The sequence below is a fragment of the Cimex lectularius genome, unplaced genomic scaffold (assembly GCF_000648675.2).
Source record: "Cimex lectularius strain Harlan isolate CLEC.00 unplaced genomic scaffold, Clec_2.1 scaffold6, whole genome shotgun sequence".
Classification (NCBI taxonomy): domain Eukaryota; kingdom Metazoa; phylum Arthropoda; class Insecta; order Hemiptera; family Cimicidae; genus Cimex; species Cimex lectularius.
In genome coordinates this window covers 3,712,949-3,740,384 of record NW_019392677.1, presented here as the reverse complement: position 1 = coordinate 3,740,384, position 27,436 = coordinate 3,712,949, and the positions used below count along the sequence as shown (strand labels likewise).

General features: G+C 35.4%; 2 protein-coding genes across 2 annotated transcripts in view; one reads left to right on the top strand and one right to left on the bottom strand.

Annotated features, from left to right (window-relative positions):
- LOC106673530 overlaps positions 1-27,436 on the bottom strand; it is a 44,060-nt gene that overhangs the window by 1,463 nt on the left and 15,161 nt on the right. Inside the window, exons 3-7 of the mRNA XM_024225510.1 lie at positions 8,216-8,356; positions 5,800-5,920; positions 5,545-5,732; positions 5,330-5,487; positions 1-45 (exon numbers count right to left, since the gene is read on the bottom strand). Of these exons, the coding sequence (XP_024081278.1) occupies positions 1-45; positions 5,330-5,487; positions 5,545-5,732; positions 5,800-5,920; positions 8,216-8,356 (653 nt within the window). The remainder of the gene's footprint in view (positions 46-5,329; positions 5,488-5,544; positions 5,733-5,799; positions 5,921-8,215; positions 8,357-27,436) is intronic.
- On the top strand, positions 17,499-18,521 carry LOC112126444. The gene has a single exon (XM_024225511.1). It carries the CDS (start codon positions 17,517-17,519, stop codon positions 18,486-18,488), a length of 972 nt encoding a protein of 323 aa, XP_024081279.1. The 5' UTR covers positions 17,499-17,516; the 3' UTR covers positions 18,489-18,521.

The window sequence follows — 27,436 nt, the reverse complement described above, 5'->3', positions numbered from 1 at the left end:
CTGATTATGAGGTACCAGACATACACCCACACAGGACCCACCAACCTGGAACAATTTTAGAACTAATTATATTTATGATTCCAGGAACAAGGTTTGCCTAGAAATTATGTTGATTGATTTATATAAGCTCAATTCTGCATATATACAGAATATGCATATGTGCAGATATATACAGAATTGAGGTTATGAATTCACTCAGACCTCTGTGTTATACGTCCCGCCTCTGAAGTTTGGCTCCAGGGGCTTTCAACAGCTTGCTCATTTCAGCCCTTTATGCATGCAATTTGTAAATCTAAACCCACTGACACTTTTCACTCTTAAGGGCAGACCATCAGTTAGGTTATAGTACTCAATATTCCTCCTTAAACCTCTACATCTAATTGAGGGCCAGTAAGGTACTCGATATTTCGCTATCAGCCCTCTCATTCTACATTCACACTAATAAATACTTTCACTCTAAATATATGCAAAAAATAAACACGAGATGAGGTATCTATCAAGTCCTGTTTTCTCTGAAACTGAGAACTCAAATACTCTACTTTTACCTAATTTTTTCTAAGTTTTTCCCCTTAAATATGACGTTTCAGAAGAAAATTATAAAACGGTTTCTAATTTACTTAGAAGCATAGTTTAATTTTCAATGTAGGTGCAGTTCACCTGGTAGACATTGAATACGTAACTAAAAGAATCTGATGATGCAAGGCACGACTGGTGTAGTACTGTCATGATGGTGTAATAATAATAAAACAATTAAGAAGTTAATTTATTGTCTTTTTTTTTTAATTTTACCCTTTCCACCACCCCACCGTACCTGAGGAAGACCCCATACCGGCAGACAAACGCTTTAGCTTAATCGAATTTGTATATCTAAGGGATTTCAAATAAATGGGATAAAAATTAAAAAAAACAAAAAAAAAAAACGATCTTTCCTGCAGGCAAGACCGCTGGTCGGTTTTTGAAGGGACCATATTTTCATTTTAGAACCTAAAACAAAAAAGGTCTTCCCTTGCTGGTTTCCCCTTGCACTTTACTTTTCCTTGGTTTTATTTTCTATCTATTTATATTATCTAAAATTTTCTTACTAAGAAGAGGAAAACAGCCTAAACCTAAACCTATGTTTAATTATGCAATAAATAAATAAATAACGGTAATAAAACTCTAACAATAATAACAATATTTAGGACTTAATAATTAGAATAAATAGGGACTTGTTCATTTAAGCGTATTTGAGGCAAAGTCTTTTAGTGGTCTAAAAGATTTGATATCACCGATTAGCTTTTGGAGATTAGGCGGCCATTCTGCTGAGGTGATGGTCTTTCGCAAATGTTCTCTTTCTGCCTTGAATTTATTGTCTATACTATTTTAGTCGTCCGGGTCTGAGGGGTCACAACATTCCACCATACTATCACACGATACATCCGCGCTTCAAAATACATTTAAAAGAAAGGACATATAACTATATAGTTACGAGCAAACTTGTTTCCTCAAAAAATGTAAAAATGTTCAATTTTAGACACATGGAGCATCCTTTCTCTATTTGCTGGTGTTAAGGCGCATTTTTTCTTTTATATTTTATCGTAAATTAGCGAAAGCCCTTCCCCCTAACATAATTTGGTCCTCCGGGCCGGATCTCAATTAATTTCCTATTAATTATATCTTCCATCATTTGTTTTTTTGTTGTATTATATTTGTGTAAACCCACCTGCAATTTATGGCTCCTAAGGTTCAAACTATGGAAAAAATGGATCAAAAACTAGATAATCTGAAAGATGAGCTGCGGGATTTAGCTGACGACATTCTGGTTACCAATCCCTTGGGCTTGGAGGCTCAAGGTGATTCCACAAAAACACCCTTATTTATTGCCAGGTTGTCTCGATTGGATGCGACCCATGACAAATTTATACTGGTTTTCAATGAAATTCATCATTCAAAATCTTTGAATATTCCCCTTTTGGATTCCGAACAGCTTAAAATGGAATTTAAATTGGCATTCTATGAGGTATTGTCCCTGGGAGATCCTTCTCGTTCTTCTCCCTCTACAACAGATCCGGATAGAAGCTTTCAGAACAGAACTGTCAATGATATTTCTAACAATCTTCGTCTCCCGACCATCTGAATGGCCGTCCTTTCGAGATACCTTTGTAAACCTCATCCATGATAATGAAAACTTGAATGATATTCAGAGATTTCACTATTTGAAGGCTTCTCTTAAAGGTTCTTCTGCTCAAACCATAGCTGCCATAAAAATATCTGCTCAAGGCTGTACTTGTACATGGGAAAATGTTACGAAAATATATAATAGTACAAGAATACAGGCAACCTTCCATATTATGAATATTTTCAACTTTCACCCCCTATAGAAAATGTCCCTTTCATCTCTCGAATCATTCTCCTCACAGGTGCTGAAGAGTGCTAAATCCTTCTTCCAATTGAAGTCGGCCGACCCGGAGGGTTCATCTTATGTACATATGTCCTAGGATTATTGGATCCCAGGACTTGAGAACGTTTTGAATCGGAATTTGGATCAAAATCACGTCTCCCAACATGGAATGATTTTACCGATTTCATCAGGCTATTCATACCAGCAGGCCACATTCCGAAACAAGGAAAAGCAGTACAAAGGGAATTATGTTGGTGGGAAGGGCTTTACGATAAAATATAAAAGAAAAAATGCGCCTTAACAGCTGGGCAAAACAGTAAGTGTCTGTATGACCACCTCACATGATCTATTCTTAGACATGAAGGTACTCGATATTTCACTGTCAGCACTCTCATTCTACATTCACACTAATAAATACTTTCACTCTAAGTATATGCAAAAAATAAACATGAGATGCGGTATCCATCAAGTCCTGTTTTCTCTAAAACTGAGAACTCAAATACTTTACTTTTACCTACTTTTTTCCATGTTTTCCCCCTTTGAATATGACAAGAATTCAGAATCTCCATGTGCTACAAATCAACCGTGCTCTTGATTAATGAGAGCTTCTCTGCCAAACCAGTCCACCGATGCTTCTATTCCCTTTTAATAACAATTTTACCATCGGAGAGGCTGCACCACGGTGGTAGGTCCTGGCTGCTTTTTCTGCTTTTCTGCCACTGACTATATAGAGCCAAGGTGTGACACCCTTCAATTAATTATGAGGGAAACATCAAGCAACCTTTTGCACATGCCAGACACAAACAGGCTTTGGCCCAAAGTAAGTGTTCGTATGACTGCCTTGAATGGCCTACACTTAGTTGGGTGAGTATAATTTTCCATTCTGAGTGCCAACTCAATTCACTAATGCTTCATTTTAATCATGAAAAATGTTGGAGGGCCACATAGCATTGGTTAGGAACAACTTTTAGCTTCTTTTTCTATTTTTAGTTACCCTCATGAGCTATGTGCAAGATAAACACCATTTTGTAAAGACGCTCTAGTGAAGAGATCTCTTCAACAAAAGCACAGTGAGAGGGTGTATGGAAGACCTGTCGCGGACGTCAAGGAGTCAATGCAGACAAAATAAGCAATGCCAATTTCAACTCGAATCACCCCAAGCTCATGCCAAATCACATACAATCACCAAATGGATGCACCCTCGCAACTCTTAGATTAGATAAATATCAGTTTACCTTGATCTAAGATTCAAGAACTTTGCTTAGTATAGGTACGGTGGTAGACAACTTTGTTAACTCGGTGAGATTGTCCCAAATGAGTATGGCGTGAAGGACCAAGGACATTGTTAGGTACGCTGGCTAGAGTACCACTGTCATCCTTGCCATCCCTAAGGCTTCCTAAGCGGTTGCAACTGAGTTGGAAATCACTGATGTACTGTCATCTAATAATCTCACTGGTCTGAATTACACATTCACTACTTTTTTTGGCTTGATCAGACATATTATTGAGAGATTTCAAAGAACGGAAGTGAACACCAAGTGGCATCATCTGACTGTTGAAACAACTCACTCATGACACCATCCCGGTGACATCCAGAGTGATCAAGTTAAATTTGGCAGTCAAACCTTTTGCAAAACAATAAAAAGCAAGATAATTCTATCACCTATTTTTTTTTTTTTTTAATCGCCTTACGAAATTTCCATATCAGTCAGGTTATAGCTCACATGTGATCTTTGCAAGAGAGAAGGATTGCATGAAAAACAGGGCCAGGGGCAATCTGAATTTTAGTAGGTGAACATGGAGTCAATAACAGACTCTAAGAGTCCTTACAGTACACGGTTAGATTGTTGGGTGGTATCTGGATACAGAGATTATTGGACTGGAATAAAACGTCAGTAGCCAGTTTTAACTTTTGAATATACAACATGTTTAGAACTGTTGATGTTATTGTTGGTGACGTAGAACAAAGCTGAGTAAGTTTTATTGTACTTAAGATTTTTGGATGGATTGGGGTTAGATTTTGTGACAATTGGATTGACATTCTTGTACACTGTATGTAAGTCTAAATTGGAATGATGAGAGCGATAATTTTTTGTTTGGAGATTTGAGTGTTGATCTTTTGTATCAGATGTTTCAGTTTTCATTTTGATCGAGCATGTGGGTTACATTGGCGTTTTTTGTCAGGCGGTAGCTCCAAAATCATACACTATTGTCTGAATGTATTGGGGTGATAGCAGACAAGCAAGAATTTTCCAGTTAGAGTAAAAATCATAATTGGGATTTTGGTTGGTTTACCATAGCCACAGAACTAACAATGCACCTAGAGGAACATGGTAAGATAAGTCATCCAATGCTGACTCTGTGAGGGAATAGTGGACAAGGGGACTCGTTGATTAAAGTGATGTGGTGTGTTCTTGAGAATTTGTAGAAAGGGCTTGAGCAATAGGTTTAGGATGGATCGAGAGGTTAGTATGAAATTTTGGGAATCGGTAACAAATCAGCTCGTTGAAAAAAAAGAATGTTGAGGTCGTGGATAGTGAGGTTAGTGATGTAAAGGAGGATGGCTAAATATTACTCGATCAGTTAACATGTGTTCAATGACTTTATTGCAGACCAACAACCTCCACCAAATTTGACCTAATGTTTATATTCTAATCTTATGTTTTTATCACATACGCTATTGATAGGTCTGGCACCTGGGCATGCTTTGTAAACTTAAATGCTTCCTGCCCACTCCTTATTAGCTTACCCTAAATCAACAGCTACTTCAGATCAGCCGGAATCGAACCCATGACCGTGGGGTCGAGAGCCAAGAGTTTACTATGCTGATCACTTGGCTACCGTGGTCTCCCTACTATAACCTATCCATGGATAAATATATATATTTTTCTCAAACTCAAGAATATGACATTACACTTTAAAGTAAGGTATAAATAAAATGGAAATTACCTGACGAGGGGTCTGAGGAGGTGATTCTTCTGAGTCACCCTGTTCTAGGTACAGTCTACGTTGATGGTGTGCAGGCGAAGCACGGTCTACATGTGTAATGTGGTTGCCCATGATCGGCTGAGAGTACTGGGGATGCCTTCTGCATGGGTAGAGAATCCCTTGGAAAATAGAACAAGTTAAAAAAACATCAAAATTCCATAATAAAAGCCAATTACCAGAAGAGTAGATATGTTGGTCTGGTAGAAGAGCCGATGACGAAGACAATTTTCGATGGTGGTGGTTCATCATTGTCATCTCAAGTGTTTTTTTCCCCCAGTCCCTCTGATGCCAGTATATGTAAAGAAAGACTGCGCAAGTGCCAGCCGTTTCGATCGACATGAATCCACTTACATATAGAAGAAAACTGACAGACCATTTGAATAAACAAACGCTCCATTGTACAAATTTGTAGACAAGATGAAAATACCAACCTGTAGCCGTATTCAAATGTAAATTGTGGAGGTTGTAGCTGAGACCTGGGCCTCAATTTTCCGCCGATTTCCGCCTTGAAAATTGATATGTACATCACAAGTCCAATCAACATCAGTAAGCCTAAAAATGATGCAAAGAAAATTTCATCACTTCAAATATACCTGGTGCTAATATAAAATAAGTTGACAGGATAATGGAAAAAAAGGTGGGTAAAACATTAGAATGGATTCTTATGAAAAGGGTGAAGAAAAAAGGAAGACAATTTATCAGGTCAAGTGGTGAAGAATTTATGTTGTTAGTTATGGTTTTTTTGTGCAAATCGGCTCAGAATAAACTTATTTGACTAAGAACAAATTGCGCTTAGAAGACATATGCGATATAAATCTACCATCTCTACACATCTTCATCCATATAGAAGCTAAACAATTCGCAGGCTAATGAGAAAAGCTCAATTAAATCAATTAAAGCTTCAGGCAGACAAGGTTTTGGGTTTGCCTGTTGAAGTCATGATCAAAAATTCAGATTTGATAAAAAATTTAAAATTAAAATACCCAATACCCAACTTAATGGGAGAAACAGATTCTATTTAATGCCAAAATTTAATTTTTATCTGTCAACTTAACCTTTTTCCATCAAATTAACCATTTTTAAATTCAAGTTAAGATTTTTTCTTTTGCATTAACATTTTTTAACTTCAAATTAATCTTTTTTCTGAGCATAAATTGTTTTTTACATTTCGAATTATAATTAAAATAAAAAATAAAATTAAATTAAATATAAAAATACATGACTTCTTTTAATGTGAGATTTTTAAAGGATAAAATAATTGTGTTCTTGAAGACCATGACCAAAAAACTAAAAAACCNAATTAAAATAAAAAATAATATAAAATTAAATGCAAAAACAAATGATTCTTCTTTTAATGTGAGAATATTTTAAAATAAAATAATTGTGCTATTAGAATACCATATGAACAAAAAAAAAAAAAAAAAAACCACATGGAAATTGATTACAATTAAAATCGAAAATCCTATAAAATTAAATATAAATAAAAGATCTTTTAATTTGACAATTTTAAAACAATATACATAAAATTGATTGGAAATAATAAATGATGGAGTGAGTGTGGTGTGTAATCCTTTTTAAAAAGATAGTTCCTACGTACAGTAAGTTGTTTTGAAATGATCCGGTTGAAAACAACTTACTGTGAGTAGGAACTATTTTTTTTTAAAGGATTAAATTGATTGATTCTTGATCGGACAACTCACATGAAAATTAATTACAATTAAAATTAAATGTTATATAAAAATAAATAATTTTAAGGGTAAATGGGGTAGCCAATGGGGGTAACAAATACATTCACTTTCAATATACACAAGGGAACACAAAATTAATAAACAAATAAGATTTTTTTAAATAAAAAATAATTATTTCATAGACCAATTATTTTATGTTTAAAAACAATCTTGGATTACTATAAAAATCATTTGTTTTTATATGTAATTGAAGATCTTTTAATTTTAATTGTAAATTATTGTCATAATCGAAGAGCCAGATTAATTTGTATTTAAATGCTTCAAAGAAAGGGTTAATTTGAAGTTAAAAAGGGGTCATTTTAAATGATAAAAGGTTAATTTGAAATTAAGAAAGGTTAATTTGAAGTCAAAAAGGGTTCATTTGAAATTATAGAAGGTTAATTTGAAATCAGGAAGGTTAATTTGAACTTAAAAGAAGGGTTCATTTGAAATTATAGAAGGTTAATTTGAAATTAAGAAAGGTTAATTTGAAGTTAAAAAAAGGTTTATTTGATTAAAAGACGTTAATCTGAAATGAAGGAAGGTTAATTTGAAGTTAAAAAGGGTTCATTTGAAATTATAGAAGGTTAATTTGAAATNAAAGGAGTTTGCGGGTGGAGAAAGGTAAGAGAAGCCAGGACCGACGAAACAGGCTGAGGGAGGCAACACAATATCGGGAAATTTGGGAAATGTGAGAATCCCAGGAAAGGTTTTGGTCAAAGACTACTCCTAGGTTTTTAACCTAAGAGCAGAAGGGAATGGGATGGTTATTTAGCATGAGCGGTGGGATGCTGGGGAGGGAATTGAGGAGTTGCCCGGACCCGATAATTATGGCGGTGGATTTGGACGGATTGAGGACTAGGGAATTTTTATGCGCCCATTCGTTGATGGAGTTTAGGTCTTTTTGGATCTTGAGAATGGCCGAGGGAAGATCGGAAGGGTGGATGGATATGTATATTTGGGAGTCATCGGTGATAATTACAGGACTGGATGGAGTCGGGCAGTTCATTGATATAAATGGAAAAAAGGCTAGGAGAGATGCTAGAGCCTTGGGGCACCCCAGTTTTTAGAAAGAGGAAGGAGGAGGTAAAGGAGGTAAGGCCATTTTTGTATAAATTACCTGATATTATGAAAATAACTCCAGATACAAAAGTGTAAATCCTGCGGCTTCTATGAAAATGTCCGTAGATACAAGAGAACTCTCCGCAGAAGAGAAGAAGTGTTGCAATTATGAAGAAAAACGCTGACCTCGTAACCGCATCTGTAATAAAATTAACAAAAAAACAAAAACAAAAATTAGTCAGGTATAAGTAGAATTAAATAATTATCGGCATACTTTGGCAAAGAGATTTTTTTTAAAGAGGGTTCGCAACAGCAGAGGTTATATCAACCCTCGGGGTGCCGGTGTTTAAAAAAAAGGCCTTTTGTAAATATGTCGGGTTCGAAATCAGGGCCGCTGGATTCGAACCCGGGACTTTTACCTTACAGTGATGAGCGCCATGTCAACGCCTAAACAGTTGCGGCCACCGACGCCCCGTAAAGAGAATATTTCTGTAGTCATTAGTATTTAAAGAAAGTAAGGTAAAAAAAGTATAATTAGATCAAAGGAAGTTTTTATAATTTTATATTGGTGGTTGTAATTAAAATTACACCTTGGAAAAGAATAAAAAGGATTACCATGTTCATAAAACACAAGAAAATCATCAGTGTGATTTTTCTTCTGTTATTTCTCTCTTATTATCTGACTGAAAAGCACCGATTGTGTTTTGTGATTTTACCAACGAATCGTCGGTTAAGGAGTGTTTTTCTTCTCGGTGCTTAGAGGCCGAACTATTCTTAAATTTCTTCTTTGGAGAACGTATAATGATGGAACGTCAACTTTTGTGTGTAGTTTCTAAAGCGCTCAAAGGCTTTTGAACTCGGTCCGCTCCAATTTAGAACACTTTCATGCTCGTTTTATTCGCCCCCCCCCTTAAATGCCTCTGACAAACAAGGACGTGAAAACTTGAATTATTGTGCCGAGGAAATTTCGGCAAAACCTGCACGGTAAATTCCCTCAAAAAGGCTTAACCGTGGAAAAGGGGCCAAGTTCCAGACCCGCTCCAAATAAAATTAGCCTATCGATGTAATATCTAACACTGTGGCCAAGACCGTTCTCGTTTTAGTCCATAAACTGAGAGAACTCCAAAGAAAAGAAAAAAATTTCCAGTCCTTCCCAAAAAAGTAAATACTATCAAAGTAGTACTATCTACATTGTGGCCAATCTCACTTCACTCCTACTTTTATAAGCAACGAAGTTCTTTTATTTGAATTGGTTACCCCTTGGCAATTTTTAATATTTTCTCCTTTCGAAAACGCTTAATATTAAGTGCTCAAATGTTTACAAAATCCTAAGCTACACCAGAGTTGGGCAAAATCTAGCTAATTCAATCATGATTAAGAATTTTGATTGAAGTTTAATCATGATTGAATTAGTCATGAGTGAATTAATCATTATGTGATTTAATCATGATTAATTCAATCATGAGATATGACTAAATCGTACAATGATTAATTTACTCATGACTAATTCAATCATGATTAAACTTCAATCAAAATTCTTAATCATGATGGAAGTAGGTTGATTTTGCCCAACTCTGGCTTACCAAAATCCAACAGACTCCGGATAAAAATTTTGAGATGAGAGTCATGCTTAAGGCCAACATTCAAAAAGTGTTATAAAAAAAAAGTTCATAATTATTCTACATGTCTATTTTATTACATTCAAGACCCTAGATGGTGTTTTTTTTCCCAAATAATGTAGAAATCTCTCCTTTCAAGTGGAATAAATTTTAATTCAAAGAAATACTTTTTCCATTAATCGGTTATGTAAACATTTAATTTTCAAAGCGTAGCTTGTTCTAAGATTTTATTTTATTATTATCATAATTTTTTGGATTTTCATAACAATGTAGTTTAATTGGAAGATTGATTTTTGTTAAATAAGGTGTTGAAGGATTTTCGTTTTGATGAAATAAATTTCTGTTAGAAAATATTTTAAAAGTGATGATGTGTATTTTTCATTTTTTGAGCACGCATTTGAACATGATTTATCGAAATTTAGTCATGAGTAACTATATTGTGACTAAATTAGTCATGCGTCGTATTTAATTACTAATCATGATCAATCACATATGGTGACTAATGACTAAATTAATCACTTACTACCAATCATGACTAACGGTCTGAGTGATCAATCATTAATCATTAGACATGGCTCATTTTTGCCCAACACTGAGCTACACCCACTAGAAAAGTGACATAACTAAAAAACGAATATTTTACTGTAGAAATGGATGGAAATTTACTTTTTAGACTTATGTATTAAGTTCACGCCATTACGATTGTTGGCAATAAAAATTGACAATATCAGTCAATATCGTCTTTCGTTCATCTAAGATTAAGGCGAAAATTTTTTTTAACAATCCGGCTGTACTTTCCCTAGAAAACTACCCCTTTTTTATGTTGTGTCATATTTATTTCATATATTGGCTCTCAGTAATTTAAGTTAGTTTATTTTTTCAAGGATACTTGTGATCAACGAATGACTGTAAGGGTATTAATTTTTTTGATAGTAACAGAAAACATCGTACATTCCCAAGAAAAGTGACACAACTAAAAAAAAAAATTCAGGAGAAACAAATGAAAGTTTTCTCTTTTGACATATGTATTAATTATTCAGAAATCGTGAGATGCGGTCTGGTGTGATGTAGGTTTCAGAAAAACATTTTCTTTATCGTGCCAACGTTTCGATCTTTATTGAGATCATCTTCAGGGCTCAAAGTATTTGTCTTCTGTGTAATTGTGCCATTCTTGCGTGTCGTTGTGTTTATGTATTAAGTTCACGCCATTACGATTGTTGGCAATAAAAATTGACAATATCAATCAATATCTTCTTTCGTTCATCTAAGATTAAGGCGAAAATTTTTTTAACAATCCGGCTGTACTTTCCCTAGAAAACTACCCCTTTTTTTTGTTGTGTCATATTTATTTCATATATTGGCTCTCAGTAATTTAAGTTAGTTTATTTTCTCAAGGATACTTGTGATCAACGAATGACTGTAAGGGTATTAATTTTTTTGATAGTAACAGAAAACATATCCCAAGAAAAGTGACACAACTCCAAAAAATACAGGAGAAACAAATGGAAGTTTACTCTTTTGACTTATGTATTAATTATTCCGAAATCGTGAGATGCGGTCTGGTGTGATGTAGGTTTCAGAAAAACATTTTCTTTATCGTGCCAACGTTTCGATCTTTATTGAGATCATCTTCAGGGCTCAAAGTATTTGTCTTCTGTGTAATTGTGCCATTCTTGCGTGTCGTTGTGTTTATGTATTAAGTTCACGCCATTACGATTGTTTGCAATAAAAACTGACAAGATCAATCAATATTGTCTTTCGATTTCCAAAGATTTAAGAGAAAAAAATCCCTTTAAAAATCCAGCTGTACTTTCCCTAAAAAAACCCCTTTTTTTGTTGACTCACTTTTATTTCATATATTGGCTCTCAGTAATTTAAGTCAGTTTGTTTTCATATAACGATAATTGTGATCATCGAATGACTGCAGTGTATTAATTTATTTTTGATAGTGAGAGAAAAATATCGCACACCCAAAAGAAAAGTAATACAACTTTAAAAAAAAAAAATACAGGAGAGACAAATGGAAGTTTACTTTTTTGAATTATATATTAAATACACGCCATTACGATTGTTGCCACTAAAAACTGACAAGATCAATCAATATTGTCTTTCGATTTCCAAAGATTTAAGAGAAAAAAAACCCTTTAAAAATCCAGCTGTACTTTCCATAAAAAAAACCCCTTTTTTTTGTCGACTCACTTTTATTTCATTTATTGGCTCTCTGTAATTTAAGTCAGTTTGTTTTCTCTAACGGTAATTGTGATCATCGAATGACTGTAAGTGTATTAATTTATTTTTGATAGTAAGAGAAAAATATCGCACACCCACAAGAAAAATAAAACAACTCAAAAAAAAAAAAAAAAGGAGAGACAACTGGAAGTTTACTTTTTTGACTTATATATTAAATACACGCCATTACGATTGTTGCCAATAAAAACTGACAAGATCAATCACTATTGTCTTTCGTTTCCCCAAGATTTAACAGAAAAAAAAACCTTTAAAAATCCAGCTGTACTTTCCCTAAAAAAACCCCTTTTTTTGTTGACTCACTTTTATTTCATTTATTGGATCTCAGTATTTTAAGTCAATTTGTTTTCTATTTTCTATAACGATAATTGTGATCATCGAATGACTGTAAATGTATTAATTTATTTTTGATAGTAAGAGAAAAATATCGCACACCCACAAGAAAAGTAACACAACTCAAAAAAAAAGGAGAGACAAGTGGAAGTTTACTTTTTGACCTATATATTAAATACACGCCATTACGATTATTGCCACTAAAAACTGACAAGATCAATCAATATTGTCTTTCGTTTCCCAAAGATTTAACAGAAAAAAAACCCTTTAAAAATCCAGCTGTACTTTCACTAAAAAAACCCCTTTTTTTGTTGACTCACTATTATTTCATATATTGGCTCTCAGTAATTTAAGTCAGTTTGTTTTCTCTAACGATAATTGTGATCATCGAATGACTGTAAGTGTATTAATTTATTTTTGATAGTAAGAGAAAAATATCGCACCCACAAGAAAAGTAACACAACTCAAAAAAAAAAAAAAAATACAGGAGAGACAAATGGAAGTTTATTTTTTTGACTTATATATTAAATACACGCCATTATGATTGTTGCCAATAAAAACCGACAAGATCAATCACCATTGTCTTTCATTACTTCATGATTTAACCGAAAAAAAACCTTTTAAAATCCTGCAGTACTACCCCTAAAAACTACCCATTTTTGAGTTGTAATACTTTTTTTTGTATATACTTGTATATACTGGCTCTTAGTAATTTAGGTTAGTTTCTTTGCTCTGACGATAATAGTGGTCAATGAATGACTGTAAAGGTATAGGCGGTAGCCGAGTGGTTAGCATGAGAGACTCTCACGCCGCGGTCGTGAAAAAAAAAAAAAAAAAAAAAAAAAAAAAAAAAAAAAACAGTATTTACAATATTTTGATTTGCTGTAACATTTTTGACCTGTAACTTTGAAGCTGAGCCTTCTTGCTTCCCCGATTTGCTAATTAAATCTGAAGAGCCAGAACTATCAGCATCATAGGTCAAACTTTTCTTCTCATTACCCGATATCAAAGTGCAATGAGAAGATCTAATATCCTTAATATTTTGCCCTGAAGTGGTTGCCAAAGAGGTGGAATTTGAAAACTGACTTCATTACCATTATTGATGGCAGTTTCCTTCTTGTTTGTTTTAGTTTAGAATCAGTTTGTTCAATCAGTTTTACAAATATTTAATACATACTGGGTAGCCCCAAATCTTGGCTCAAAAATTAAGAACTTATAGGAAATTGAATGCTGAGTAAAAAAAGGTCCTATAAACCCGGGTCCGAAAAGCCTTCAAAACAGAGCTGAGGTTAAAACAATAGGAAAAAACACATTTTCTGACCTTATTTGTGAAATAATAAGTAAACCGCTAATACTACCATAAAACAACTCGAAACAACATTCATAACGCATTTATTTCAGAGTAGAATGAGACTAAAACCAGCCTGATTGATCGAGAATATAATTTTCGTGATTTTTCAAAGTTAGGAGGGGGAAAGGGTCAAAAAATTTAAAGTTTCTGACATTTTTATCAATAAAGATGCACCCCTTTTAAAAAATATCTCGGAACAAAACTATCGGTGATGGAATTGTCCGTCAAATTAAAGAAAATCAACATAGTTTGGACTTCATGTAAAAGTCACGTAAAGTACTAATTAACTATGGTCCGAATCTCAGCAGTTTCGGAGTTATTCCATTTTTCTGATTTTTTAAGATTTCACGACCTTGCTTCGTGAGAGAGAGCATTTCGAATCAAAATTAAAAAACGTTTGATAAATTTATTCAAAATTTCCTTAAGATTTTTATTTTTTATTATTATTAATTTCACTAGTTTTCGTGATAAATTCACTGGTATCTAGCCGAAGATCGTGGGTTCGAATCCCGCTCGTGACAATGACTTTTTTACCTCAACTAAAAACCTTAATTAATTGAAAAAAAATAATAATCTTTCCATCTTACCATTCCTTCAACCACGGTTTTTTCTTTTCCTTCATCAATTGCTTCATCTTGAAAAATCAATTTAAAAAGCAATTGCACCACTGAAAAGGATATTAAATGGAGTATGTTTTCTGAAATTTTCTGGTCTCTAGGTTTGGAAGTAGTAGTTTAGAATCATTAGAGTAAGTTTTTCAACTTTGATAATTTTTTTTAAGCTCTCCCTACTAAAACGCTTATTTCCCGAACCTTTAATGTTTAGTATTGATCACATTCTATTGGAAATTTAACGTAGTTTTCAATAAATTCACTAATTTCGTGGTCCGCTTGACCAATTAATATATTACAATTAATTAAGGTTTTTAGTTGAGATAAAAAAGTGAATGGCACGAGCGGGATTCGAACCCAGGATCTTCGGCTTGATACGCCGCTGCTCTACCACTTGAGCTGTCGTGACCTCGATCCACTCGGGCACCAACTTCCCATCTCAACCCCACCTTTTGAATTTTCCCTCCTTTTTGCCATTTTTCAAATGTCGTGTAATCGGGTTGGATGCTCGACGACAAATGAAATGGCCACGGAGAGCTTTAGTGAAGTATTTTTTTTTCCGAGGATCTACGGAAGAGGTCAACACAGGGAAAAACTTCCTTTCGGTTTCGCCGAGCTTTCGACAGTTTTTATACTGTCATCTTCAGGGCCTGCTTTATTATCATATAAAAAAATAACAATTAAAAACATGAAAAACAAATTGCAGAAGAATTGCAAAGTACAGAAGTAAATTAACATTTTTTTGGGGCTCAGCATCTAAACATTATTTAAATTGAATAAATTAATAATTAAAAATTACAACTATAAGTATAATAAAAATTAAAAAACGTGGTCGAGAAAAGGTTACCTCATAAAAGAGTAAAAAACTAGTAAAAAGCTTCTTTTTTTGTTTTCAGGTACATGCGATACAGTGTGTTTCTTATACATACATATATATATATAACTAATTTATCTTATATTTAAATTACTTTACACTAAGAGCACAGATCAAAAAAACAAAAAACAAACCCTCTTCGACGAAAGGAACAAAGGCTCCGGGAAACGGTCCCCGAAAAAATGATGGCAACAAACTCGTTTTCTCTCTTCGTTTGTTTTCAGATATTTCAATTTTTGTGCAATTTGTTTTTTCATGTTTTTAATTGTTTTTTTTTATATGACAATAAAACAGGCCCTGAAGATGACAGTTTAAAAAAACTTTCGAAAGCTCGGCGAAAACCGAAAGGAAGTTTTTCTCTGTGTTGACCTCTTCCGTAGATCCTCCGAAAAAACTTCATGTTTCCAGCAGGTCGATAACCCAGCTCATCGAAATAAAATGTACTAAGACATAAGGTATACAGGAAGAGTGAAGAGGAAAGATTAAAGAGAGATATAAATTATTTGGAGAGGAAAGCAGAGGGAAAAAGAAGAAAGAGAGAAATAAAGCGAGTGGGAGATGAAAAACGGGAGAGAGAAAGAGAGAAGGGAAAAGAGAAAGAGAGAGAGAGAGAGAGATTTAATTAATTGTATTAAAAGATAAAGTATGTAGAAAATATGAGAGATAAAAAGAATGNGGCTACTCCCTCGCTATACACAGCACACGCCACACCATCGCCGGTCTTGGACCCGTCTGTAAAAATCAGACGAAAACCGGCGTATCTATTTCTAAGTTCAAGGAACTTAGCCTTGTAGAGGTATGGCGGTGTACACGATTTCGGCAAGTTCGCCAGATCGTCGCGGACGAGTACGGCCGGAAGGGTCCAGAGGGGTGTCGGGCGGTGCCCCACCCGAAGCACCGTCCCCAGCGCCAATCCGGCTCTCCCTAAGGACTTACCGAAGCGGATCCCGAGGGGTCGCGTACGCGAGCGAAGCCTGTCGTAAACTACTCTGTACGGGCAGTGGAGAATTTTCATAGCGAGGGGGTGCTCCGGCTTGGCCAAGAACCCGGCCGCGTAACCGAGGTTGAGTTGCTCTCTCCGAAGTTCGGGAGGCAAGACCCCCAGCTCGAAGCACAGACTGGCCAAGGGGCTGGTCCTGAACGCCCCCGAGATTGCTCTGAGACCCTGGTAATAGAGCCTATCGAGCTTTCTCAAGCGCGTTTTTCGGGCCGAGGAATAAGCCATAAATCCATAAAAGATCCTGGAACAAAGCAGCGAGTCAAAAATTGTTAGCAGAGTCTCTCTGTCCTCTCCCCACCAAAAGCGACCAACAAATCTCAACAGTGAGAGGGCTTTCCTGCTCTGGACCTCGACGGCGTCGATGTGTGCCTGCCATCTCAACTTTTCATCAAACAGGAGGCCGAGGAACCGCACCTTCTCCACGTACCTCACAGGTGTGCCCCTCAGGCAGTGTTGAGGGGGGCTATGGGCTCTCCTCAATCTGCAAAAGTGAACACACACCGTTTTCGAAGCGGAAAAGGTAAATCCGGTTTCCTCGGCTATCGCAGCCACATCGTTTATCGCCGACTGCATCCTACCGCCGACCTCCGCCAGATCCTTACCCGAATGGTAGAAGCAGAGGTCGAATTCTGAAGTATTGATGTCTGTTTTCGGGACAGCTAGTTGTATTATTGGCCTGATAATTTTTGTATAAAACCCGAGCTATTTTCACAATTCCTGGGATTTTTTTAAGTGTCGGTTCTTCGTCAGATTACGGGCTTGCCTCACCCTGTCTATATCCTTGACCGACTTCAGAAAATTGGGGAGGGGGCGTCGTTGGCCGCAACGGTTTAGGCGTTGACAAAGCGCTCATCACTGTAAGGTAAAGGTTCCCGTTCGACATACGTACAAATTAGCTTTAAAAAAAAAAAAAAAAAAAAACACCGTCACCCCGAGGGTTGATATAACATATGCTTTTGCGAAACCTCGTAAACAAAAATGGTCGGAACGATGAAACAGCAGGTTCATCACCACGCAGATCACACGAAGTCAGCAGAAAAGTAAAATATCCAGGAATATAATTGAGAGTGAGAATTTGTAAAATTGTCACTTTTTGGCCCAATTTAGCATGTAGGCTAAACTCCTGAGGTATCTGTCGTTCTTGGGAACATCCTGTGTGTGTAATAATTGAAGGTTATTTAGCCCCTTTGCTATTAGAATTGTACTCTTGAATGCAAATAAATGTTTAAATTTGCATATCGGAAATTAAAACTCAGTTGAAAATAAATTAAGTAAAAAAAAATAAATAAAAGCATATGTTATTTATTTTTGCGTCTGAAATATTATGAAACATTTTCACCGGACGCTTTCAGTCTTGATACATTTTATTTTTTTTATAACCGTACATGCTGAGAATCAATGGGATAGCATGAAATCGGGGAAGGTGTGCCAACTCGGCATTTACCCTTTTTTAGCCCAGTTGAAGAACATCGCCTCTAACAAACATATTTGCGCCGCTGCTATCGTGAGTAGGTTATTCGTTATAACATCTTGCCACTGTCTTAAAAAGCCGGTGTTAAACAAGAAGACGTACACGATGAAACTGGAGGAAATCTTGATTTTGGCCGGTGTCGACGCGTCCAAAGACGACGCCGTCCAACGGTTCCCCGAGATCGGTTTCTTGCACGAAAAATGCGACTACGAGAAGCCGGATGATTTCGTCGATATAGCGGGAATAAAAGTGACTTACCCGTTCAGCTACTCGACCACGGTCCAAGCCATGAAGTTAAACGATAAAAACAGCATTGATTACTCCTCCGAATTCAAAAAGATACAAGAAGGAAACCTCCAGTGCGAACACGTCACTTGGGTCACTCTGAACAGAAATTTCCCGTTGAGCCAGAGCAGAAGCAAATTGCTCGTCAGGGTGAACGCCGTCGTGAGAAAATCCGAACAATGCCGAGAAATGGTATGCAATTCGCAGAAGAAAATGAACGCCTCGTCCACGTGCGACTTCACGTTGTACAACCACGAAATGTGTTTTACTACCGCTCCGGACGACACTAAGTCATATTTTGACATGTACGAAGAAAGCGGTTTTATTATATGCAACAAGAAAGTCTACGCCGTGAAGAAATGCGCCGACCAGTCTGTATGCTTACTTGACAACGCACCGTCCATCTTCACGCTGATCACATCATTCCAGAAATTTGTTTCGAGCTTATCCGGATCTTTGTCTATTTTTCAAAACGCAAGTCTCGTCGAATTTACTTTTATCCAAATGTTGCTTTTAATTTTGTTTAATCTGATCTGCTGATATTTTTTTTATTTGGAAAAAATATTTCTATGCAACAAATAAAAAATATTTTTTAAACTAACGAGTTTTAATTTGCGATATGCATATTTAAAAATATATTTGCATTCAAGAGTACATTTCTAATAGCGAAGTGATGCATATTTTTATATTTTCAAATCACTTTTTCCCTCCCCACCCCAAAAAAAATCTAAATGCAAAAACTGCCATATTTTTGAAACTGTTAATTGATAGTTCACACAAATTGAAAAATTCTAAAAACCTGCAAGCACTAGCCGCACTGTCATATTATTTTATATCTGCTTGCGGTTGAGTCTGCCTGCCTGAGACGTTGGCCTTACGTTCATCCTGTAAGAGGAACCTGGTTAACAATGTGTGGAAATGACAATTAATTAAGGTTTTTAATTTACATGAAAAAAAATTAATGGCACGAGAGGGATTCGAACCCACGACCTTCGGCTAGATACGCCGCTGCTCTACCACCTGAGCTCTCGTGACCTCGATCCACTCGGACACCAACTCCCCATCTCAACTCCACCTTATGAGTTTTCCCTCCTTTTGCCATTTTTCACCGATTACACGACATTTGAAAAATGGCAAAAGGAGGGAAAACTCATAAGGTGGGGTTGAGAGGGGAGTTGATGTCCGAGTGGATCGAGGTCACGATAGCTCAGGTGGTAGAGCAGCGGCGTATCTAGCCGAAGGTATGGGTTCGAATCTCTCTCGTGCCATTAGCTTTTTTTCATCTCAACTAAAAACCTTAATTAATTGTCTTCGATTAATTGGTCAAGCGGACCACACAATTGATTATGGGTCGGTTTTCTATGGACACACCCCCAATTCTGTACAACGACGAACTGCAGTATTTCAACGCAAATGCCTGCGGCGTATCCTGGGATGTCTTCCCAGCACTCCCATACCTGCTCTTTATGCCGAAGCATGTGAGCCACCACTGAACTTAAGATGGGAAAAATATGCAAAAAACTGCCTAATTAAAATGTACGCTAAAGATAGTCCGCTATTAACGAAAGTAAGCCATTTAGCTCAAAAGGTTTTGACAGACAGATACTGGCGAAAGAAAAAAGCTCCGCTTATAGTGGAATCGTTCCTCACCCTAGTCCCAACAATATATTCTGTTTACAAAAATCCGATACTACCAATCTTCTCGCTGGAATATCAAGCAATAATAAGCGAAATAAATTGTCAAGAACTTAATTATACAGGACTCCCAGCCAATCACGCAGAAATGCACTTCAGGGCAGACAGCTGCGAAAAGTTCCCAGATCACCTCCTCATCTTCACAGACGGATCAAAACTTAATGGTTCCACGGGTTGTGCATTTTATGACAGCCTGAACCAGTATCACGAGAAACATCTACTTCCGAATTTGGTTAGCTCTTACACAGCAGATGGTATAGCCATTCTGAAAGCGCTGGAATACGTCGCGAGGATACCAAATAAAAAAATTGGGATCATGACGGACAGCCTCAGCACGATATGCCAGCTACGCTCTTTCAATCTTCATAATAAGTATGAATACATTATAATCGAAATTGTCAGGTTAACCTTCAAATTAAAAAATCAAGGCAAAAACATTGTAATATGCTGGATAAAAGGGCATGCAGGTATAGAACACAATGAGAGAGTCGACCAGTTAGCCAAGGAGGCAACCATTAAAGGTTCTCCCACGCCTGTGCAGCTAACCGTCGGAGACATGACAAACAATATAAAAAGAGACATATGCAGAAAGTGGCAAAACTGGTACGATACGGGCACAGCAGGGAATTTCTACCGGTCATTATTTCCAACATTACAAAAGAAGCCGTGGTTTCAAGAAATAGAGAGAGGAAAAGCTTTCTTCTCAACAATTACACGACTCCGAACTGGCCATGGCATCTGCGGCTCATATTTATACAGGATTAACTGTAGAACATCGCCAAACTGTGCAACGTGCGATGTAGAAGAGAGCCTTGACCATATAATATTACAATGCACCGAATATGAGGCTCAGCGAGAACAATTACAGAAAGAATTGGACGCTCTGGGGCAAGTGAAAAGGCCAATGAACTTAAGCTCGCTGCTGGCAGAGGGTGACAAGGAGGTCTATGACGCCTTGTACAAATACTTCAAGAATTGTGATATTAATGTTTAAGTTGCTGTTGTTTATCGTATTATTTATTTATATTATTTATTTACAAGCCTATTTGTTTATTTATCTAGTCATTCCTTTACATAAATAGATACTTTGATTGTTAGTCACTGGTACCTGAATCTGGCTGAATATCCCTGATAAAGCCAAAAAAAGGGGAAAAAAAACCCCTCCACAAAAATAAACCTTTTATATTGTTTATCTGCCGGATAATATTCATTATCAACTTCCTTTCCAAAGATCGCCCAAGTTCCATCCCGATACCATCAACGTTAGGTTATATATTCCCACGATCTTTCCTCTTACATCGATCATTCGTTTAAAAAGTTCGTTCAAGCTTTGTAGGATCCCATTTCCGGAGAGGGAAAGATTTAATAAGAGGCGGTTGAGGTTTTTAGAAGTTCGCTCTCTAAGTCGATCCCCGAACCCCGTTGATAGTCACCGAGCCGAAAGGAAAGCTCTTACAATCTGCGAAACCCGCCCTGTCGGCCGGACAAAGGATGAAGATGATCCCATTAAAAACTTAGGACAAAGGAGAAACTATGTAATTTTGATGACGTCATCCAATAATTTGAATCCGCCCTAATAGCAAATATATTGCGATATAATCGTCGTCAATGCTTTAAGTTTATTTATAACTTGTTTAAATTTCGAAATTCATATTAACCATTTTTTAAATCATTAAAAAAACTTAAGAGATAAGTTCATACTCACTCTTTTTAATTTCACATTAACCCTTTCTTTAAATTATTATTTAATTGGGAGATAATTTCATAGTAACTCTTTTTAATTTCAAATTAACCCTGCCTTTAAACCATTAAAAAACTCACGAGAAAATATCATATTTCAAATAAAGGGTTCTTCTTTTAGTTTCAAAAGCAAATGCATTTTGAATTTCAAATCAACCGTTTTTAAGTTCAAGTTTAACTCTTTTACATTTCAAATGAACGTTTGTCACTTCAAGTTAATCTTTCTTAATTTCATACCAGTCTTTTTAATTTCAAATTAAGCCTTTCTGTAAACCAATAAAAACATAGGAGATAAATTCATACTAACACTTTTTAATTTCAAATTAATCCTTTCTTTGAACCATTACAAAACTCACGAGACAATATCAAATTTTAAATAAAGGATTCATCTTTTAATTTTAAAGCAAATGCATTTTGAATTTCCAATCAACCGTTTTTTCATTTCAATTTCATACTGAGTCTTTTTAATTTCAAATTAAGCCTTTCTGTAAACCAATAAAAACATAGGAGATAATTTCATTCTACCCCTTTTTAATTTTAAATTAACCCTTTCTGTAAACGAATAAAACCATAGGAGATAAATTCATACTGTCTTTTTAATTTCAAATTAACCCTTTCTGTAAACCAATAAAAAACTTAGGAGATAATTTCGTATTAACCCTTTTTAATTTCAAATTAACACTTTCTTTAAACGATTGAAAAACTTAGGAGGTAATTTCGTATTAACCCTTTTTAATTTCAAATTAACCCTTTCTGTAAACCAATAAAAAACTTAAGAGATAATTTCGTATTAACCCTTTTTAATTTTAAATTAACCCTTTCTGTAAACCAATAAAACCAAACGAGATAAATTCATACTAACTCTTTTTTATTTCAAATTAACCCTATCTGCAAGCCAATAAAAACAAAGAAGATGAATTCGTACTAAGTATTTTTAATTTCAAATTAATCCTTTCTTTAAACCAAACAAAAAACTTAGGAGATATTTTAGTATTAACCCTTTTTAATTTTAAATTAACCCTTTTTTTAAACCATTACAAACTTAGGATATAGTATCAAATTTAAAATAAAGCATTCTTCTTTTAACACACACACACACACACACACACACACACACACACACACACACACACACACACACACACACACACACACACACACACACACACACACAATTAATGAGATTTTAAAAACTAAACCTCATTATATTTAATTAATATAATTGTTTTAATTTATATAGTATGTGTTTATGCGTTACGTTTTATGCGTTTTGTGTTATGTGCTGGTGGGAATGTAAATTATTAGCGTGAAAGAGGGGATTATCTTCCACCTTGAGGAATATCGAGTACTATGGGTTGAGAGTTCGTTGTCTGGAGAATGCAAGTAATTTATTAGCGTGAAAAGAAGGGGTTGTTCAACACTGCCCCGAGAAGTATTGAGTACTCAGTGGTAGCGAATTTGACCAGACTGAACTTGTTTTAAGAGAGGGCCGTCGATGACCAATTATTTTTATAAAAGTTTAAATAATTCTCGAATTAATAGAATAATAGTAATATTTTCATGTGATATATTAAATAAGAATCTACTTTATATTTTTTAAATTTATTTTTATATGCCATATTATTTCGTATATGGCATATAATTTTTTTATAGATGTAAAGAAAGGATGGACTTGGAATTTAAAAAGGTTAAAACATTTAATTTACTGAAGATTCTTATCGTTTTTGTGGCTTTTATACAGCCTCCCCTAAGTAAAAGACGAATATTACTTATCAGCTTTCTCACTCTCTACATTCGCGCTAATAAATACATTTAAACGCTGAGAGTTATCTCTAACAACTGTGTAAAGTCATGAACTTAAAATAGTAACAGAGGACAAAAGATCACGTAACATGAAATTCGTATCAGACTGCGTTCCTACTCGCTTCCTCTGAAGAGCCAGACAATAATGCATTATTCGAGCATATTTTAGTTTATAACGATTCACCTATGCTACGCTGATGATTATTGCCGTGGACATTGGGCCAAAGTTAAAAGTTATGAATTTTATAAGTGAAACATCGGACATGTTTGACATGATAAAAAATACCCCCTCCCCAATATAGCTCAAAAATGTATATTTTTGTTTTCTATAAAATATACTGTTTAATGGTATTACAACGTGTTTAAAACAAATAGGCCTAGTTTTTCTAAAAAATAAGTTCTTTTGGGCTGCATTAATGAAAGCCTCTTTTGGTTTTTGTAATTTTTTAAATAGATAATCATTATGTTTTAATACAATCTTATATATTCTTTACCTATTTTACCTAAGGAATATAATGATAATAATAAATTGATTGATATTTATAATAACTTTGAAATATATGCAGGGAGAAAAACATAAACCAAGAAAATCGTAGAAAAATTATGTAAATCATTTTTTTAAAAATAGTTTCGTAGGGGTTTTTGGCAAGAAAGCTCGGTCACTTGTTTAATAATTTTCGATCTAGTATCTCAAAAAAGTTTTACTAAAATCGGTACCCCTCATCCGTAGCCGTAGTTAGATAAATTTTATTCATGAAGAAAATGAAAAATTCTAACGAGTTGGTTTATTGTTGCACTTTCACAGTTTTCATTAAACGCTCATAAATAATTCTTGTATTGAATTTTGAAGTTCGATGTTTTCATCAAAAGTACTAATGAATAACAATGTAAAAACTGCAGATATTTTATTTTCCATTTCCGATACCACAAAACGCTTGTTTTGAACATATGTATAATGTAGGAGGTTTATTGAACTGCTGTTTTTGGTGAACTGCTGGTCCTCTGCGTGTTTTATTTATTTTTCTTGTCTTTCACTTTTTTTTTAAACCGCAGCCATTTTTTTGCGTCCCGATTGGTTAACTCTCTGCTTTGCTAGTGCTGAATGCTATGTTGGTATCCAAAAATAGCTCTTTGTACCTCAGGTGTCAAATATCAAATAGAAACGAAAATACGAAAACGACGCGGCACCGGAGCAGAGTATGTCGGAGTCGCACTTCTGAAATCGGCAGTGCTTGATATTCATCCGGTAACCTACAACCAGCCAATACATACAGGCCGCATTCCATCTACTTGATATTCCTCGGTGCGGGGTGTCCACTCCATTCTCGCTAATAACTACTTTCACTCTCTAGACGTCACCCACTCACCCCAGAGTAATCGACATTCCTTTCACGCGAATAAATTACATTAATTCCAATAAATTAACATAAACACACCAGATTCAAACATAGAGATCTGGTCAACTCAGGTGGAACTCATTCCATTCTTGCCAACTTTATTTAATAACTTATTGCAAATAATAACGTCAATTAGACCAATAAACATAAATGGATCGTTAATTCTATTTGGTTGTTGTTTTGTTTAATGAACATGTTTGTTTATATTTAACAATTAAATAGTTATTTATTTTTGATTAACTCGGATTACATTAGGAGTTTTTGTTCTTGTAAAAAAATCATGGGCTTCAAGAGCTAATGGAGCGGGATATCGAAATAAAAACAAGAAGGAGGAAGGCGTTAGGTTATACAGTTTGGCACGACCGATCCGTAATGCAGGACATGATTTTCACATAACCTTGCCTTCTCACTTCGGTTTTTTTTTCGCCTGGTTCATTTCTTACCGGCAAAAGTTGTTTACGTTTATTTTCAAAATATAATATATTCTGGGTAAATTAAAACTTAAAATTTCTCATCAGTCTACTTTATTTTTGGATATCTAAAGAATACGAAATCGTCCGGTTAATACGTTTTAAACCCCGGGAAGGGTAGAAACTTTAAAAAATAAACTCGTTAAAAATAATTCTGACATTGAACGGATAGACGGCGGAATAAAATTGGCTAAAATCTACTTTGTCAGAACATTTCATAAGTAAATTTCTGAAAAGATTATAAATTCATTAACTATAATTAAATTAATTTCTTTCCAAATATCTCAAAAATAAGAGTTCAATAAAGTCCAAAATCTCACGTCCATGAGAAAGACGAATTCAACAAGTACACACAGGTCAAACCTTTAGGAATAAATTTTAGCAAGTAAAAATTTCCTATTAACATTAATGTATTAGATAACACGAAAAGAAATTTCAAATTGCGACGAACTTTCCGGAACCGCAAAATATTTATTGTATTCTGCGGTTCTCTGATCGGGTTTACTGTATAAAATATTTATCTCAAAAGTGTATAGGATAAATTTGAGAGTAAAATAAATAAAACAATAAAAGAATAAATTATTTATCTGAAAAACCCTTGTAACGTGTTGCTTAGGAGCTTTTCGTTATTGTTCAGAATGGGATATTTTGTCCTTTTAAAAGGATAGCATTAATAAAACTGCCATTAAAATGATGTATTTAATATGTTGTAATTTCATATTTTTATCTATTCATTTTATAAAACTAAAAGATTAATAATTATATAAAGTAGGAGGTTTTTGGACCGACAATCGCTGAGATCATCTGCGTGTTTTTTAAGAATTTTTCTGATCTTTCCCTATCTTGTTTGGACTCACTGGTTTTATACATATATACAACGAGGATATACTAAATTACTAGCCTCTCGTTTGTACCTCAGGTTCTACTAAACTATATAATAGTCGCAAAACATACAATACATATATATGTATACATCACGAGAAATATAGAAGTCTGGTCAGATCCACTCCCCCAGAGTACTTGATATGCCTCGAGGCGGTGTTAGAACCACTCCATTCTCGCTAATAAATTACATTAATTCGGATACATTAACATAAACTCTACACTAGATACAAACATAGAATTCTGGTCACATTCACGCGACTAGTAGTTACTTTTACTCTCCAGACATCCCACACTCATCCCAGAGTACTTGATATGCCTCGAGGCGGTGTTAGAACCACTCCATTCTCGCTAATAAATTACATTACAATTAATTAAGGTTTTTAATTGAGATAAAAAAGTGAATGGCACGCCGCTGCTCTACCACTTGAGCTATCGTGACCTCGATCCCCTCGGACACTAACTTCCCATCTCAACCCCACCTTTTGAATTTTCCCTCCTTTTTGCCAATTTTCAAATTCGGTTCGAATCCCGCTCGTGCCATTGACTTTTTTATCTCACCTAAAAACCTTAGTTAATTGTAATGTATTAATTGGTCAAGCGGACCACAAAATTAGTGAATCTACTAAATTACTTTTACCCTCCAGACGTCATACACTCACTCGAGAGTACTAGATATTTCTCGGGGCGGAGTTACACCCTCACCATTCTCGCTAATAAATACTTTTGCTCTCCGGACGTCACAGACTCGCCCGAGCGTATTCGATATTCTTTGGGGCGGGGATAGGCAAGCCATTCATTTCTCGCTAAAATTACTTTTACCTTGAAGACATCACACCCACACCCTAGAGTACTTGATATTCCTCGGGGAGGAGTTACACCCTCTGCATTCTCGCTAATAAATACTTTTATTCTCCGGACGTCACAGACTCGCCCGAGGGTATTCGCTATTCCTCGAAGCGGGGATAAATAACCCCTTCTTTTACGCTAATATATAATGGAAAAAATTCAAAAGGTGGGGTTGAGATGGGAAGTTAGTGTACGAGTGGATCGAGGTCACGATACCTCAAGTGGTAGAGCAGCGACGTATCTAGCCGAAGATCGTGGGTTCGAATCCCGCTCGTGCCATTCACTTTTTTATCTCAATTAAAAACCTTAATTAATTGTAATTATTAATTGGTCAAGCGGACCACGAAATTAGTGAATCTAATAAATTACTTTTACCCTCCAGACGTCATACACTCACCCCAGAGTACTAGATATTCGTCGGGGCGGGGTGAAACCAACTCCATTCTCGCTAATAAATTACTTTTACTCTCCAGGCATTACACACTCATCCCAGGGTACTTGATATGCCTCGAGGCGGGGTTAAAACTGCTCCATTCTCGCTAATAAATTACTTTTACCCTCCAGACGCCATACACTCACCCAAGAATACTCGATATTCCTCAGGAACACCTTTCTAATAACGCTAATAAATTACATTAATTCCAACAAATTA

Coding starts and splice junctions, on each gene's coding strand:
- LOC112126444 (XM_024225511.1), top strand. CDS start 17,517: ATGAAACATTTTCACCGGACGCTTTCAGTCTTGATACATTTTATTTTT.